The 17,318-nt window shown below is 34.3% G+C and overlaps 1 protein-coding gene across 4 annotated transcripts in view; it reads right to left on the bottom strand.

Annotated features, from left to right (window-relative positions):
* Positions 1–1,418: 1,418 nt before the first annotated feature.
* Positions 1,419–17,318, bottom strand: part of LOC105468899 (folate hydrolase 1) — a 67,583-nt gene continuing 51,683 nt past the window's right edge. For all 4 annotated transcript variants that reach the window (XM_071075418.1, XM_071075419.1, XM_011719393.3 and 1 more), the window contains 6 exons: positions 13,968–14,059; positions 12,737–12,827; positions 10,239–10,503; positions 9,858–9,939; positions 4,939–5,031; positions 1,419–3,264 (listed from right to left, as the gene is read on the bottom strand). In XM_071075418.1, the coding sequence (XP_070931519.1) occupies positions 3,075–3,264; positions 4,939–5,031; positions 9,858–9,939; positions 10,239–10,503; positions 12,737–12,827; positions 13,968–14,059 (813 nt within the window). In that variant the 3' untranslated portion in view covers positions 1,419–3,074. The remainder of the gene's footprint in view (positions 3,265–4,938; positions 5,032–9,857; positions 9,940–10,238; positions 10,504–12,736; positions 12,828–13,967; positions 14,060–17,318) is intronic.

The following is a 17,318-nucleotide window of genomic DNA, read 5'->3' as shown; positions in this document are numbered from 1 at the left end:
CCTCTTATGAATGACAGTGACATTAAATATGTTGCCAAAGTATGTTCCTAAGCCACCAAATTACATATAATAATTTGGGGGGATGCTTATTGCTTGCTTGCAGAATCGATTGAAAGTTGACAAAGCTTTCAAGTACTATGTAGGTTTCGGTCCATTTTTTAGAATAGTTTTATTCACCTTATCCTACATCTACAATATTGTCCAACTCTCTAACAATGACATGACAAAAAGCCTGTTAGCATGCTCAGCCAAACCCTGTAACTAAGGCATTGTGGAAATCTTAGTGTGCAGTGTAGCTTTTATTTTCAAAGCACAGAATGTCTCAGAAAGACTCATATGCACGCTACTCTGATTACTCACAGAATGAGTGCCATCTATGGACTCTACATACTGATAGAGATTGAAGCCAAAATAAAAAACGAGACTCAGTCTCTAAGGAGCTTATGGTCTAGTAAGGAATATAAGGGAAGGGGCAGTCATTCTGGAAGTATTCCTAGAAGAGATGACACGTAAGCTGAGACCTGAAGGACGAGGGTAGTCTTATCTTTTCTGGGGATAAAGTCTACATGGCAACTGTTGTCATAAGAAAATATTTTGGGACCTGGCATGGTGACTCCTGCCTGTAATCCCACCACTTTGGGAGGCCAAGGAAGGTTGATACTTTGAGCCAGGGAGTTCTTGATCAGCCTGGGATACTTGGCAAAACCCCATCTCTACAAAAAATACAAAAATTAGCCAGGCATGGTGGTGCACACCTGTAATCTCAGCTATTTGGGAGTCTGAGGCTGAAGGATCGCCTGAGCCGAGGAAGCAGAGGTTACACTGAGCTGGGATTGTGTCATTGACTCCAGCCTGGGTGACAGAGTGAGACCCTGTATTAAAAAAAAACAAACAACAACAACAACAAATCCAAAAACAAAGTTCTTATCTTTTGCTGGGTTGATGCCCTTCTAATCCATCTAGGCCAGAATGCTTTCTGAAATGCAAATATGCCCATATCCCTATCCTGCTTAACCTTATTATGGGCTTTTGATAAACTACAGGAAAGTAGTTACACTCCTCTGAATGTCTTCTAAGCCTTATGTGTTGTATTTGGTGCCCAATGTATGGATTGTTCTTCCCACAAATCCCTTGGATTCTAGTAACACTGAGTAGTTGTATGTCTTTAACATGCCACAATCTTCCGTACTTGTTTTTTATCTTGAATAACATGATTACTTTGCCAGTGGGAATATAAATAAATAAAATCACTTTGAAACAGCTTGGCATTGTAAAATTGAAGATGCACAAACTTTACAACACAGACATTCAACCTATAGGTAGATACTGTCAGGAAAGAGAATCTCTTGAATATTTGCATTAGGATACATGTTCACAGAAGCAAAACATATAAAACATTTCAAATATATACAGCAGAAAATGAATAAATACATTTTATTATTCACCAGTTATCCAAATTTGGGTCACCCACTCCAAACTCACTCTTGATTGTCTTCATAAATAGATCTGGGCCCATTAAATAGTTTTTCTTTGTCATGTGTTATGATGTTAAACTTCGTGAGCAGAAGGCATTGGAGAGATGTTCCAAGAAGGTGGTTTCCAATCTGCTTTCTGTGTGCACCCCTGGCAAACTCTGGCAACGTAAATGACATCTCCAGCGTCTGACACGGAGGGCATACAGGGCGACACCAGTGCCCAGATTCTGTGGCTACTGCTCTGGCGCCCACTTCCTGAAGTTCATGGTGGCCAGGAGAACCCAGCGGCCAAGAACTTCTCCTGAAATTGTCCTTTGCCAAATTTGTAGTAAAGCCCCTCTGGCTTGACATTTCTTCATAAACAGCTTTACACAGTGGCCCAGAAGACAAGTTTCTGGGGAGTTCTGAAGTATCAATTTGAAGCAGGTTCAAGGGCAACACCACAGCAAAATTCTTAACATTGAGCGAGGCCACAGTGTGAGGGGACTCTTCATTGGCTGCTCCAAATTCACCATGGAGATAAGAGCAGTTCTTTATATCTGCTCATCACATATTCTTGAGACCTCTCTTTACATATTACTAGACAATACTTCATTGCTCCAATGCTGTAACAGTTAATAATTCTTTACATTAACCTTCCCTATTCACATTATTGTATGTTTTCTCATCTTGATGGACCCTGGATCTTACTCTCATGTAAATGAATGTTCTATATCAGCAAAATACGGCAAACTACAGCCACAGTGTTAATATATTTGAACCCTTAAAAGCCAATGAAAAAAATCAAGTACCTGAGAAATACACATGGTATGACTGTCTTTATAAAAAGTTCAAAAATACATAATGCCAAAACATGTAAAGCATACAGCCATGTGTGATACAATTATAAATAATAACAGAGGAAAGATAAACATAAAATTCAACAAAATGGAAAAGCATAACTGTCATTAGTACATGGGGCATCCTAAGATATTGGAAATGTTATTTTCTTCATATGGCTGTTAGGTTCACAAATGTTCATTTAATTACTATACATATGTGTTATACTATAGTCTTTTATATAAATTTTAAAAAATAATTATTTCTTATACTACAGAGTGATTACATTTACTAAAAGTGTAATTTGATCCATTTCCCAACTAGTGTGCTGAGATAGTGATCCTCTCAGCCTTGGGTGACCAGGCAGGCCGTGAGGCCTCTGGCTTGGAATAGACTTGTGCATATTCCCCAGTGTGCTCTATGACATACTGATGTTTCCTTATGTGTGAAGTGACATGAACAGATTAGACTTGATTCCCTGATAATGCCAGATGAGAGTTTTACTGTATTATGCCATTCTCCTTAGATTTAATACTGAGTTAAATTTTTCCACTTCAGAATAACCTCTTATAATTATGAAATTCAATTTTTAATTTTTAATCCATAGGGACAAGATAAAAGAAACAATAAAAACACACATATATAAACACCCACATAACTATATATAATATTCAACTTTATTTCAAATATACCAATTTTAAAATTTATCAATATACCCATTCTGATTCTTTCTGAATGACATACCACACAAATTCAATATGGATTCTCTAAAGAATCCTCTTAGGCCACTTCACTCAAAGTCTCTGCAGCTGCTTGCACTGTGAAGGTTGCAATAGAAATCTGTCTCTTCACTTCTCCCCAGGCCTGGGAAGGGTCCACTTTGCTTTCGATATCAAACAGAGCATCATAAATTCCTGGGAATGACTCCCCTGCATACTTGTTGTGGCTGCTTGGAGCATAGATGACATGCCTGTTGATAAAATCGTTTGTTGTTTATCAGGTGTCCAAATGACATACAAGAGAAACACAAGAGCACTCTGCAATTCCTGGATTGCATATTCCTATAACAATTTGAACAAGCCACTTGTCAACTGAACTTCCAAGTTCAACCATCTCTGAAGACTATTATGTGAAATCTATAGTAATTAATTATATTTTTATTTCAAACAAATAAAGTGGTTCAGTGCTACAAAAGTAAGAATGATGATAGAAACAACAGCAATCATGCTTGGTATTGGTATTTAATGTTTACTTACAATTTTTCTAATGTTTAGAAATAAACTCTACACAGTTGATATTAGTATTTCACACAGGAGGAAACTGAGGTCTGAGAGATCAAGTAACTAAATGATTTGTCTTAAAACACATGACAAGTGCTGATTTTTTAATATATCATGCTACCTCCTACATTATAGCACAATTGTGATCATTACAGTCTTGTTTGTGATCAGCCAACCCTATATTGTGTTTGTCATTTGTTAAAAATCTACACTATCATGTTAGAATACTTAACATAGAGTTTGAAGAATCATCAAAAACAATTTTGTAATGTTCCACATGACCAAGGCAGAAAATGTTTTGTAGAATGGGCTAAGACAGTTCATGTAATAGCCCATAGAAGAGAAGGACAAACTCCTAAGTAAAGAGGTAGATAAGGCCAGAAGCAGTAGCTCATGCCTGTAATCCCATATATTAGGGAGGCCGAGGTGGGAGGATTGCTTGAGGCCAGGAGTTCTAGACAAGCCTGGGCAACATAGGGACACCCTGTCTCTACAAACCAAAGTACACATATTAGCTGGACATGGTGGCATGTGTCTGTTGTCCTAGCTTCCTGGGAGGCTGCTGTGGGAAGATTGCTTGAGCCCAAAAGTCTGAGGCTGCGGTGAGCTACAACTGTACAACTGAACTCTAGCCTGGGAGACAGAGTGAGACCCTGTCTCTTAGGAAAAAAAAAGGGGGCGGGGGATGGATAAAAATATACTGCCATTGATCCAGTCAACCTGTTTGAAGATGCTCTTACTACTAAACCAGAACCTTTTTTATAATCCCTAAAAAGAAAGTTAGGGCCATTTCTGGCTGTCCAATGATCTATCTCATTCTGCAATATTTAGAAAATCAACCTGGGGACAGTCAATGTTTGGCAGGAAAAAATTCAACTGTCAGGATTTAGGAGGAAATAAAATCTCTAATTATCAACATTAGGGAAAAGAATAAATAAATATAAACTTACTGTATATGTTATATATAGAGAGATGTTTGGGTTGTGTGCATACATAAGCAAAAATATATTTAAAATAGGAAAGGAGCTAAAATTATACACACAAGAATATAACCATGATTTTATATTTTTCTGATAAAATTGCGGAGATTTTTATTTTCTGCCGTGGCCTTCTGAATCTTCTATATTTTCTAAAATAAACATATATTCTGTTATAATCAGAACAAAGATACTCAAAATAAAGATATGCAAAAATCATATTACATTATATGAAGAAACAATACCACTATAACTTCCTACATATATTTTGAAATTTTCCATTTGCTTGCAGGAAATCAACTACTATATTTTTCCACAATGAAAAAAATAAAAACAATTACAAGAAACAGTGATATTATAGAAAGGAGTCATATTTTCTTTTCTTACCTATAAAAAGGTCTGTCTGGTAACCCTAATGGATCAATAAATGCTCTTTCCAGAAACATGAGTTGATCATTCATCATTCTTAATAATATTGGGCTGAGAAAGAAAATGAATATAATTATAACTTCATGAAAATATATTTCTATGCAGAAAATAAAAATTTCAGAACAAAACTGAATTTAGTTATCTCCAGGAATTGCTTCTAGGACCACCCCCTACACCAAAATTTGTGCATACTCAAGTCCTGCAAGGAAGACACATGTATATGAAAAGTGGGCCCTCCTCCTCTGTGGAATTAACAGGGTGAGAATGAACAAACTATCAAACAAATTAAATTGATCTCTTGGTAGAATGATCCAGATTTAAGTCTAAAAGTTACTTAAAATTGTATCATTTCAAGTGATTTTCAGAATGGTTTAAGTACAGCATTCTTGGAGTCTGATATGACTTTCTGGATTACCTTATTCTGCCTCAATGAGGAAATGTAGCTGTGTATGTGGAATCTGAAGCCACATCTGATCTCCCTTGGGTTAGTTGCCCCCAGTAGAACTCTTACCACATGCTTAATCCCTCTTTGACATCTTAGTCTTCATATTGTTAAGACAATGAGATAGGCAATTATATAAAATAGAAAATGTTTATGGAGCATATGGCTAGTAGTCCAAACGGAATGTAACAGTTGTTTTTTAAGTTTCTATAATTCTCTTACTTTATATTTTTCCTTAGTTTCTCATTAGCTACATCTGAGGTTCTCAGATTCAAGCTTGCAGAGTAAGCATCACTTGGTGATAAAAGTTCTAATATATCAAAGCTAGAAGAAAGATGATTGTTGAGATTTTTTTCCATATAAATGAATTTACTTACTTAAAATACTTTTGTTCTAGATTCATGTCCATCCTACTTTTAGATATTTAACAAAATCATTTTCTGTATGCAATGCTAATATTTTCAAATGTAAGTTTGAAAATAAAAGATTTAATTTGGCAAAATAAAAAGTTTTCCATATTTAAAAATAACAAGAATAGTCGGCCCTCCATATATGTGGGTTTTAGTCCATCAATACCGTATTTTATTTTGTTTTCTTAAGAGATGGAGTCTTGTTCTGTTGCCCAGGCTGGAGTGCAGTGGTTTGATCATAGCTCACTATAGTCTCAAACTCCTGGGCTCAAGCAATCCCCCTGCCTCAGCTTCCTGAGTACCTGGGATTACGGTGAATAATACTGAATTTTCCATCTGCGTTTGCTTGCTAATATGAAATCTATGGATAGAGAGGGCTCACTGTATTAATGGAAAAAAGAATTCATGTATAAGTGGACCTGTGCAGTTCAAATCACTGTTGTTCAAATGTAAATTGCAAATTTTAACATTCTGTAATATGCAAATTAAGAACAATAAAATACATAGCTAGCACATTTTTAAAATCCTATAAAATACTATACTGCTCAGGCTTATAAAAGCACAGAAACAGCTGTATGTGCCAATGGAAAAAATAATAGTGATTTTTATTTACATTGGTATAATAAGGCAAGATTTTCTTCACCTTAGGTATCCTAGTAATCTACTCACTGAAGTAATATCAATATTAAAATAAGATGACCTGCTAATGTTTAGTAAGATGCCTGGCAAATTAGAATTATTTACCAAGTGATAATTAACAATATTCCTTTCATTTTTAAAGCTAAACCTATTATGAACACAAGAGATGATGATTACTTCAGTCTTTTAACAATATTTGGATACCTCCTATGTATCAAACACTCCCTGCTTTTACAGAATTTACATTCCAAAATGAGTATTGAGGTTGTTATTGTAGTAAGAATGATTCAATATAATTGAAAGCTTATCAGCAAGCCCTGAATACTTCAACAATGAGTTACTGAATTTAATATACCAATTCTTTCACAATTTAATTAACTAATGAGAAAAAATCATTACAATAAGAAAGCATAAATCATCTTATTCATTAATTTACCTTTTGCTTTTTATAATGTTGTTTTACTAACAGTTAGCATTTAGTGATCATTTCCTATGTGCCAATTACTGTTCTGAATGTCTATACAAAATGTGATTTTTAATTTTCAGAGCGATTCTGCAAGGTGGGCAGGGTAATAGCCCCATTTTGTAGATGAGATAACAAAGGATCATGAGTTAAATAACTTGCCTAAATTCACACTAGAAAGTTTTAGAGTGAAATAGGAGGTCGGTATTGTTCTTTCAACTGCACCTTGCTGACAAAAGGAAAACAGGAACAACTTAAATCCCCATAATTTGGATTTGAGCTATTTTTAATATTTATGTATTTAGCATCATGAATTCAGATTCTGTGATAGTATAAAGGTAAATTAAACACAGAATACCTGTTAGCAGCTCCCATAAACAGTTGAGACAATCGAATGAAGGATAATTTCAATAAGATGCTATGGGTTTCGGAATCAAATTCACAAAGCATTACTATAAGTACAAAAACTCGTGTGGCTACACACATGTAAATGCACACATGTGCGCACGCGCACGCACACACACACTTCTCTTTCTCTGTATCCTGTGTCAACATCTTATATTCTTTGATGGGGCAAGAAGTAATACAAGAAAAGCAGGATAAAGACATGTCTCTTCCTTAGATTTCAAAGTTTTGGTTGAGAAATTCAACATTCAGTTTAATTTACTTAGTTAGAATTTACTATTATTATGTGCAATGCACTGTGCAGGTGTTTCAGAATTTGTAAATATATAGGGAACAGAATGGATCTTTACTATCATTTAGAGAAAATAAAACAACTGTAGAAATACTAAAGGAAGGCGGAAGCTGAGTGTGCTAAACAATAAGTGTCCTAAACAAACCAGAATTCAAACCATAAGGCATTTTGTCAGAGGGAGAAAATATTTTTTCTTTTAAATACAAAAAGAAAACCAGTTTTATAGAATACCTGGTGTTTGGGATCTCCTTAAAATGTATTTCTCATTGTTGACTTTTTTACCCACATATAAAAATTATAAAGAATTGAAAAGAATAGGAAAATAATTCTTCCAATGTTCCCTGAGGATAACACAATTATTAAAATAATTCATTAATTCCCTTTAAGTTTTTCCTATATTTGTTAAATAAAAATTAATCAAACTATATTTACAATTTTATAAACTTTATGCTTACTTCATATTTTATTCTAAGTGTCTTCTATTATATTGTATTTCTAATAATCCATTTTAAGGATTATAAAATGTTCACATTGGTGAATATCATTTTTTTTAGTAATTTCTCTTCTCTTAGGCATTGGGTTATTTTGAATTACTTGCTATTATAATTTTATACTTCAAATCTTTCTCCGGGCAGTCTTTCTTTTCTAAAACAGAGACTTTTTCCTAAGAAATAATTCAAGAAATGGAATACCTATGTCAAAGCACAGGACTCTGTGACAGTTCTTGAACGCATTAGCAATATGTATCTATCTTTTTCAAAAAAGCTAAAATAATTCATAATGCTATCAGAAAAGCATGGAGACCATATGCTTCAGTGTACCAGCTACAGCAGTGGGCACAACCAAGGTTTAAATTGTTATTAATGTGTTATAAAAATAATGTCACATTACTTTCATTTGTATTTCTGAATTATGCATTAGTGAACTGCAATATTTTGCTATGTTTCTTTACAGGTGTATCTTGACAACATTTTTATAATTATTTGTCTTGTTTCTTGCTGATATTTTCAGTTTGTTCTTTTGGACTATTTATTTTCAAAAAATATTTTTATAATGTATATATTACTCTCCATTTTTGCTAGAAAATAAGTTTTCAACTTTTTTAACTTTTCTTTTGAATATTAATTTTTATATTCTGAACCATTTTAATGGTCTCAAATATGATTGCACCATTTCCCCACTGCTTCTAAACTTGGCATCTGTCTTTCAAGAAATTTTCATTTTTACTAAATTCTTTACAGCTGTTGTTGATGTGAGCATACAATGTGAACTGTGATTCTGAATTTAATTTTATAGCAGGTACTAACATAGTTTATACAATGTTATGATTGACTAATCTTTCCCAATTGATTTTTGCTGTATCGTTTATTACTAATACTTCCTTATATATCACTGAGCCTATTTCTACATCATCTACTCTGATCTTTTTATGTGTCCTTACATCAGCTCCTAGGGATTTGATACTTACATCATGATACTATATTTAATACACATATCTGTGCCCTCAAAATTCTACTTTAAAAAAATTACCTTAGTATTCTCACCAAGTATTTTTCCTTCCATCTTAAAATTTTGTTCAAATTGTGTTGTACTTGTGTAATCTTACACAGAATTAATCCTAAATGTTTAACATTTCCAAAATTAATGACTTCACAATATTTGCTATTCTGGATAAATAGAATTTTGCCAGATGGAAGTGGAAATAAGGAGCTCTATGTGGAGGTAATGAAATAAAAAAAAGAGGCAGAAAGAAATCACGCTTTGAAAATTAAATAGTCTGGCTGAGTTATGATGTACAGATACTGAAAAAACAAGAAATAAAACTGGAAACAGCTGAGGTCACACAGTGAGGGCCCTTCATTGTTAAGCAGAGTATGTTGTAACTGATCAAATGGCAGGAGGGAGGGACTGACATTTCTCAGCAGCACAATTGTCACTCCAAATGTCGAAAGCAGGTCTTTTGAGATAGGGCAGCCCTACATAGGATGTGCTAGAGTGGAAAGACAGAAAGCAGCAGGAAATGGCACTTGTCTACCTATGTAACAAGCTGCACGTTCTGCACATGTATCCCAGAACTTAAAGTAAAACAAATTTTAAAAAAAGAAAACAGCAAGAAATTCCCAAAGCTAGTTCAGAAACAGCGATGTTACTTTCCTTTTAAATATATATATATGTGTGTGTGTAGATATAGACACAGATATAGATAGATATAGATATAGAACGTACTTGCTTTTGTCAAAGTCCCGGAGTCTCTCACTGAACTTGGAAGCAATTTCTGTAAAATTCTTTACTGCAGAAAAAAGTGAATCTGAAATAGAAATTGGGGTCATCAAAATGCTTAAAGAATGTAATTTCTAATGGCATTGGTCCAAAGTTCAAGAAAAGGAACAATATAGAAGCCATCATCTTTTGTTTTACAAGGTATTTATATTTTTATATTATAAGATATGAGCATCCATAAAATGAAAAATACGTTTATAGACATAAACAGAATACTGGATCGCTTGAAATAGCAATCAATAATAAATGACCTAAGATAGCCCGTTATATTTTGGAGATTAATAGAACCATACAGATGACGAATTTGAAAAAGGAAGGGTAACATACCAAATGATACACTGTATGTCTTCATTTCCTGTGGATGTTTCATAGAAATATTGTAGATTTTGTCAGCATACTTTCTTAAAACTACAGCATAATCTCGACAATCAAAAGGGAGCACTACGGAATTGGCTAGTTCAAACACCATCCCTCCTCGAACCTGGGCCACAGTGAGGTGATATTTAAACATTGGATCATAAAACTTTTCCACCAACTCATATGTCTCATAGACACTGTGATACAGTGGATAGCTGCTGAATTTGTTTGTTTCCTATGGAAAAAATAACAAAACATATCACTTACAGGATAGCTTACAATAAAATGTTTAGCACCATATTTACTATTAGTATTAGTAAGATTGGTCAGTGATGGATCAAGGAAAGTACTTAAGCATCTCAATAAGTTACTTCCTAAACAGCTAATATTATGATACGTAAACACACTCCAAGTTTGTACCAATTAAAATATGTGTATATGATATAACAAATATTATTTAAAAAATATTTCAAAGGGACCAAACAGGCTTGCCTCTAATAATGCAGAAGATTGCATTCTTAGATTCATGTTTTAAGAATCTGAAAAAACAAGACAAGACAATCTTGCATTTGGGTAAAAATAAGAAGACAGAATTGTTAAAGGCAAGTAAATAAGTATTACACAATATTATATAGGAGAAGACACTACATTGTTTAATCACTAAAATTCCTTGGATAAATGATTGTCTGACAAACAGTGTGCTGAAAGCTGGAGTCTGAGTGGTGAGGGGTGCAGTAGTGGATCTAAAGTCTCACTAAGGAGAGAGAAGGGAGGCCAAGACAGGTGTCAGGAAAACCAAAAGTATAGGTAGAAGGAAGGACTTTTCAAACTGTGAATTGCTGGTTTATCACTTTCGACCATTAAGATGCTTATTTTTTATTATTGATATAAAAGGACATTTTAGGTACTGATGTGTTGAAGAGACTGGGATTCTGGAATTTCCCTGCTAGGGTTTGAATCTAGGCTTCAGGACTTACTACCAAAAACTTTAGGTGGTCATTTTATTTTATTTGTTGTAATTTTTTTCATAGTAAAATGTAGACAATATTAATATTTATCCTCACTATCAGCTCCCATATAACTCTGCCTGACTTCCTACCTCACAGACAGAAGATTGAAGATTTTCCATCTGGGAAGAATAGCCTGTGAGGAAATACTTACAGAAACTTAATGTCAACTCTAAATTGCCAAATGTCTTTTCTGTATTTGGAATTGAGCTAAATCTCTTATTATTGCAATATTCTTGTTGGAACAGTTTTGAATGAACTCTTCCTTACCATTTTTATAAGTGTGAGAATGATTTTTCTTTATAACATAAAATTTAAAAATGAAGACGTATCAGGATTAAAATATTACTTATAAACATGGATGTATCATAAAAGCTGACAAAGGTTTCATCTGATGAACAGAAATTAGGGATGGTATGAATATGAAATGGAAATAAGAAACAACTGCTTTTAATTATAAACCAGTGTTCTTATAAAACTACTCGACATTTTATAAACTATGTACCCATTTTACTTTGAAGAAAATGAAAACCATATATATGTGTGTGTGTGTGTATATATATATATATATATATAAAATCTACAACAGAAGAAAAGGAATCATGACTTTTACACGTTCAAAGTGTATTATACTGATATGGTTTGGCTCTGTGTCCCCACCCAAATCTCATCTTGAATTATGATAATCCCCACGTGTCATGGGAGAGACCTGGTGGGAGGTAACTGAATCATGGGGGACACATTTTCCTGCCCTGCTCTCCTGACAGTGAATAAGTCTCATGCGATCTAATGATTTTATAAAGGGAAGTTCCCCTGCACCTGCTCTCTTGTGTGCTGCCATGTAACATGTAACTTTGCTCCTCATTCGCCTTCAGCCACTATTGTGAGGCCTCCCCAGCCATATGAAACTGTGAGTCAATTAAACATATTTCCCTTGTAAATGACCCAGTCTTGGGTATGTCTTTATTAGGAGCAGGAGAACAGACTAATATATATAGTCTGTTCTTTATTAAACAAATTTTTCATTTGTTTAATGATGTTATTTGTTTAATAATTAGAGATATAGTAAGAGATGGAAATTCAAATACAGTGATTAATTTTGAATGATAATGGGGAGATACTGATTAATTTTGAATAAGCAGGAGGGTGAAATCAAAGACAATTCCTACATTTTCAACTTAAATGACTGAGTGAATGCAGTGCCACCAAATGAAACAGAAAATATGTTTAAGGGAGTAAATGGAAGTTCACATTTGCAGACATGAGTATTGATACCAACTGACACTTCAATTTAGGGTAGGAATACCAGATACAGGAGTTATCCTATGTAGTAGCGATACTGTCAACCATTGAGACTTCTCTCTGCTTTCAACTAACGTTTGAGTCACTTTTTGGAGTCAGAATTATTTGTTTAGTTAAAACATATTCATAAATAATCTTGAATAATTTAGATTCACTTACCCAATTTTTAGTATACCGTGCTCTGCCTGAGGCAATTCCAAGTCGTTGGAAGAACACCTCAAAATCATTTCCAGATCCCAATTTGCTTATCCTTTTAGAGATAAAACACCAGAATTATTTCAAAGTAATTTGTTCATTAAGTACAGATTACATGTTCATTAAACTAAACTCCATTCTATTATAAATGTAATTTTAAACATACAGATTTAGACATGCAGCAAAAACATGAAAAGAATGTTAATTTTCATCACAAAATATCTCCTATGAGACTATTTTGTGTAGGAATGACTATTTTATGTCACATTTTGTTAAAGGTTTCTGAAGCTGGAAAATGTTTTCCTTAAGATTATTTCATTCCATTTATCATCTTTATCTGTTGTACATAATAGAGTGAAAAGCAAATATTTTTCAGATAATTTGGACATAAATTTTGTCCTTTATAATATAAATGATTTGTGCTGTTGACATCGATAAACTCAGAGTACTGAGATATTTATTCTTCTTCCCTTGCTTGTGAAGATACAACCAATGTTGAAGTGATGCTTGCATTTTTATTACAGTAAGAAAAATATTTGTTAACTATATGATATTCAGAAAAAGAATAATTACAAGGTGATGAGGTGACAGAAAAAAATGAGAATTACTTTTCACCATTATCTCTATCAGGGGTTGAGCATCCCTTATCCAAAAATCCAAAATCTGTATCAAAATATCTCATGCACCCCAAAAATAAATACACCTACTACATACTCACAAAAATTAAAGATAAGAAAATTTTTTAAAATGCTGCAAAATCCAAAAGTTTTTAAGCACCTACATGACACCGAAAGGAAATGCTAACTGAAGCATTTCAGATTACGAATTTTCAGATTAGGGATGTGCAACCAGTAGGTATAATGCAAATATTCCAAAATCTTTAAAAAAATCCAAAGTCCAAAATACTTCTCATCCCACACATTTCATATAAAAAATGACCAATCTATATAATCTGTTGAAATGTTCCATATGTATATATTACATATTCTAAAGAGAAATCACGTTTTGTCCTGAAGATTTAACTACAAAACACACAGTAATATTTAATTCGTGAACCAAAGGAATGCTTTTCCTTTATCAGATTTTAGACCATTTGTAAAGTTAATTTTTTCACTTAATAATTGAAAGAAAATACGCTTTTATTTTCAAAACAATCCCACACTGAATTCAGTGAAAATTTCATTCATTTGTTTACCTGGGCATGCCACTGAACTCGGGGGAAGGACTTTTTTTAGTCCAACTTTCATAAAGAGATTTGCCTTCAAAGCCTTCATCAGGGCTTTCCAGCTACACAAATTAAAAGAAAAAAAGGGAATACTTATAAATCAGATATTTTAAAAACTAGATGTCCATTACCCAGAAGTGAATAAGCCACAATTCAGCAAAAACAAGGGATGCTATCCATACATTAGCAGTCATCAAGAATTGTAAGTTTCTGAGAAATGGGAAAATACTCATGTTATTATATATAGGTGAACTAATTATAAAAATAAATGTATGAAGTGCATAACATAAACATGCTACACCAAATTCATACCAAGCCACTGTCTTTAGACGAATGGCATAGTGTATGATCTTTTTGTCTATTTCTTTGAATCAAAAGATACTACAATCAAAAGAATTTATCCTCTCACAACAAAGAAAATAAAAAGAAGCAAGCTGGTTAAGGGAAAGTATTCAATTTAATATTGTTTCCTGCCAGTAGAGTTGCCAAAGTTATTCAATAATATATAATAAACTGCAATGTCTGTTCTTGTACCAGTACCATAGTGTTTTGGTTACTGTAGCCTCATAGTATAGTTTGATTGAGTTTATTGAGATAATCATGTGGTTTTTATTTGTAGTTCTGCCTATGTGATTAATCACTTTTATTGATTTGCATATGTTGAATCAACCTTGCATCCCTGGGATGAAACCTACTTGATTGTGGTGGATAAGCTTTTTAATGTGCTGCTGGATTCAGTTTGCCAGTATTTTGTTGAGGATTTTTGCATCAGTGTTCATCAAAGATATTGGCCTCAATTTTTTTTGTTGTTTTTGTATGTGCCAAGTTTTGGTTTTGGGATGATGCTGGTCTCATAGAATTAGTTAGGGAGGAGTCTCTCCTCCTAATTATTTTGAAATAGTTTCAATAGAAATAGTACCAGCCGTTCTTTGTATCTCTGGTAGAATTCAGCTATGAATCCATTTGGTCCTCGGCTTTTTTTGGTTGGAAGGCTATTTATTACTGCCCCAGTTTCAGAACTCATGATTGGTTTGTTCAGGGATTCAATTTATTTCTGGTTCAGCCTTGGGAGGGTGTATGTGTCCAGAAATTTATCCCTTGTTTTCTTTTTCTTTTTCTTTTTTTTTGTTTTTGAGACGGAGTCTTGCACTGTCGCCTGGGCTATAGTGCAATGGCGCCATCTTGGCTCATTGCAACCTCTGCCTCCCGGGTTCACCCAAGTCGCTTGCCTCAGCCTCCCTACTAGCTGGGATTACAGGTACCTACCACCACACTAAGCTAATTTCTATTTCTTCTGGATTTTTTAGTTTATGTGCATAGAGGTGTTTATAACATTCTCTGATGTTTGTATTTCTGTGGGGTCATTTCTGAGTGTGTTTATTTGAATCTTATCTCTTTTCTTCTTTGTTAGTCTAGCTATCACTCTATTTTATTAATTTTTTCTCAAAAAATCAGCTCCTGGATTCATTAATATTTTGAAGGGTTTTTCATGTCTCTACCACCTTCATTTCAGCTGTGGTCTTGGTTATTTCTTGTCTTCTGCTAGCTTTGGGGTTTGTTTGCTTTTGTTCTCTAGTACACTTAGTTTTGAAATTAGGTTGTTAACTGGAGATCTTTCTAACTTTTTTTTTTTTTTTGAGACGGAGTCTTGCTCTGTTGCCCAGGCTGGAGTCCAGTAGCATGATCTTAGCTCACTGCAACCTCCACCTCCCAGGTTCAAATGATTCTCCTGCCTCAGCCTCCCAAGTAGCTGGGACTACAGGCACGTGCCACCACACCACATTTGGCTAGTTTTTTGTATTTTTAGTAGAGAGGAGATTTCACCGTTGTTAGTCGGGATGGTCTCGATCTCCTGACCTTGTGATCTGCCCTCCTCGGTCTCCCAAAGTGCTGGGATTACAGGCGTGAGCCACCGCGCCTGACCAGATACTTCTAACTTTTAATGTGGTCATCTAGTGCTATACATTTCCCTTTTAATTCTGCCTTAGCTGTGTCCCAGAAATTCTGGTATGTCATATCTTTGTTCTCATTAGTTTCAAAGAACTTCTTGATTCCTGCTTTTATCTCATTATATACCCACAAGTCATTCAGGAGCAGGTTATCCAATTTCCATGGAATTGCATAGTTTTGAATGAATTTCTTACTCTTGATTTTGAATTTGATTGCATGGCGGTACAAGAGATGCTTGTAATTTCAGTTCTTTTGCTTTTGCTGAGGAGTGTTTTACTTCCAATTATGTGATCAATTTTAGATTAAGTGCCATGGGCTGATGAGAAGAATGTATATTCTGTTGTTTCTGGGTGGAGAACTTTGTAGATATCTATCAGGTCCATTTGATCAAGTACTCAGTTCGGGTCCTGAATATCTTTGTTAATTTTATGTCTTGAAAATTAATTACTATTTTCAATAGGCCATTAATGTCTACCACTATTATCGTGTGGGAGTCTAAGTTTCTTTGAAGGTCTCTAAGAACTTGCCTTATGAATCTAGGTGCTCCCGTGTTATGTGCATATATATTTAGGACAGTTAGCTCTTCTTGTTGAATTGAAGCCTTTACCATTATGTAATGCCCTTCTTTGTCCTTTTTCATCTTTGTTGGTTTAAAGTCTGTTTTGTCAGAAACTAGAATTGCAACCCCTGCATTTTTCTGTTTTCTATTTGCTTGGTAGATTTTCCTTCATCTATTTATTTTGATCTATGTGTGTCATTGCATGTGAGATGGGTCTCTTGAAGACAGGATACCAATAGGTCCTGGTTCTTTATCCAGCTTGCCACTCTGTGTCTTTTAACTGGTGTATTTAGCCCATTTACATATAAGATTAGCATTGATATGTTTGGATTTGAACCTGTCATCATGATGTTAGCTGGTTATTTTGCAGACTTATGTGATTGCTTTATAGTCTCACTGGTCTGTGTACTTCGGTGTGTTTTTGTTGTGACTGGCAACAGTCTTTCCTTTCCATATTTAGTGCTTCTGTCAAGAACTCCTGTAAGACAGGTCTGGTGGTAACAAATCCCCTCAGCATTTGCTTTTCTTAAAAGAATCTTATTTCTCCTCTACTTATAAAGCTTAATGTGGTCAGATATGAATTTCTGGATTGGAATTTCTTTTTTCTAAGAATGTTGAACATTGGCCCCCAATCTCTTCTGGCTTGTAGGGTTTCAGCTGAGAAGTCCACTGTTAGTCTGATGGGCTTCCCTTTGTAGGTGACCTGACCTTTCCCTCTAGCTGCCTTTAACATTTTTTCTTTCATTTTGTCCTTGGAGAATCTGATGATTGTGTGTCTTGGGGATGATCTTCTCAAGGAGTATCTTACTGAC

Source organism: Macaca nemestrina, chromosome 12 (genome assembly GCF_043159975.1).
Source record: "Macaca nemestrina isolate mMacNem1 chromosome 12, mMacNem.hap1, whole genome shotgun sequence".
Lineage (NCBI taxonomy): Eukaryota > Metazoa > Chordata > Mammalia > Primates > Cercopithecidae > Macaca > Macaca nemestrina.
This window is presented reverse-complemented; position numbering and strand designations above follow the sequence as displayed.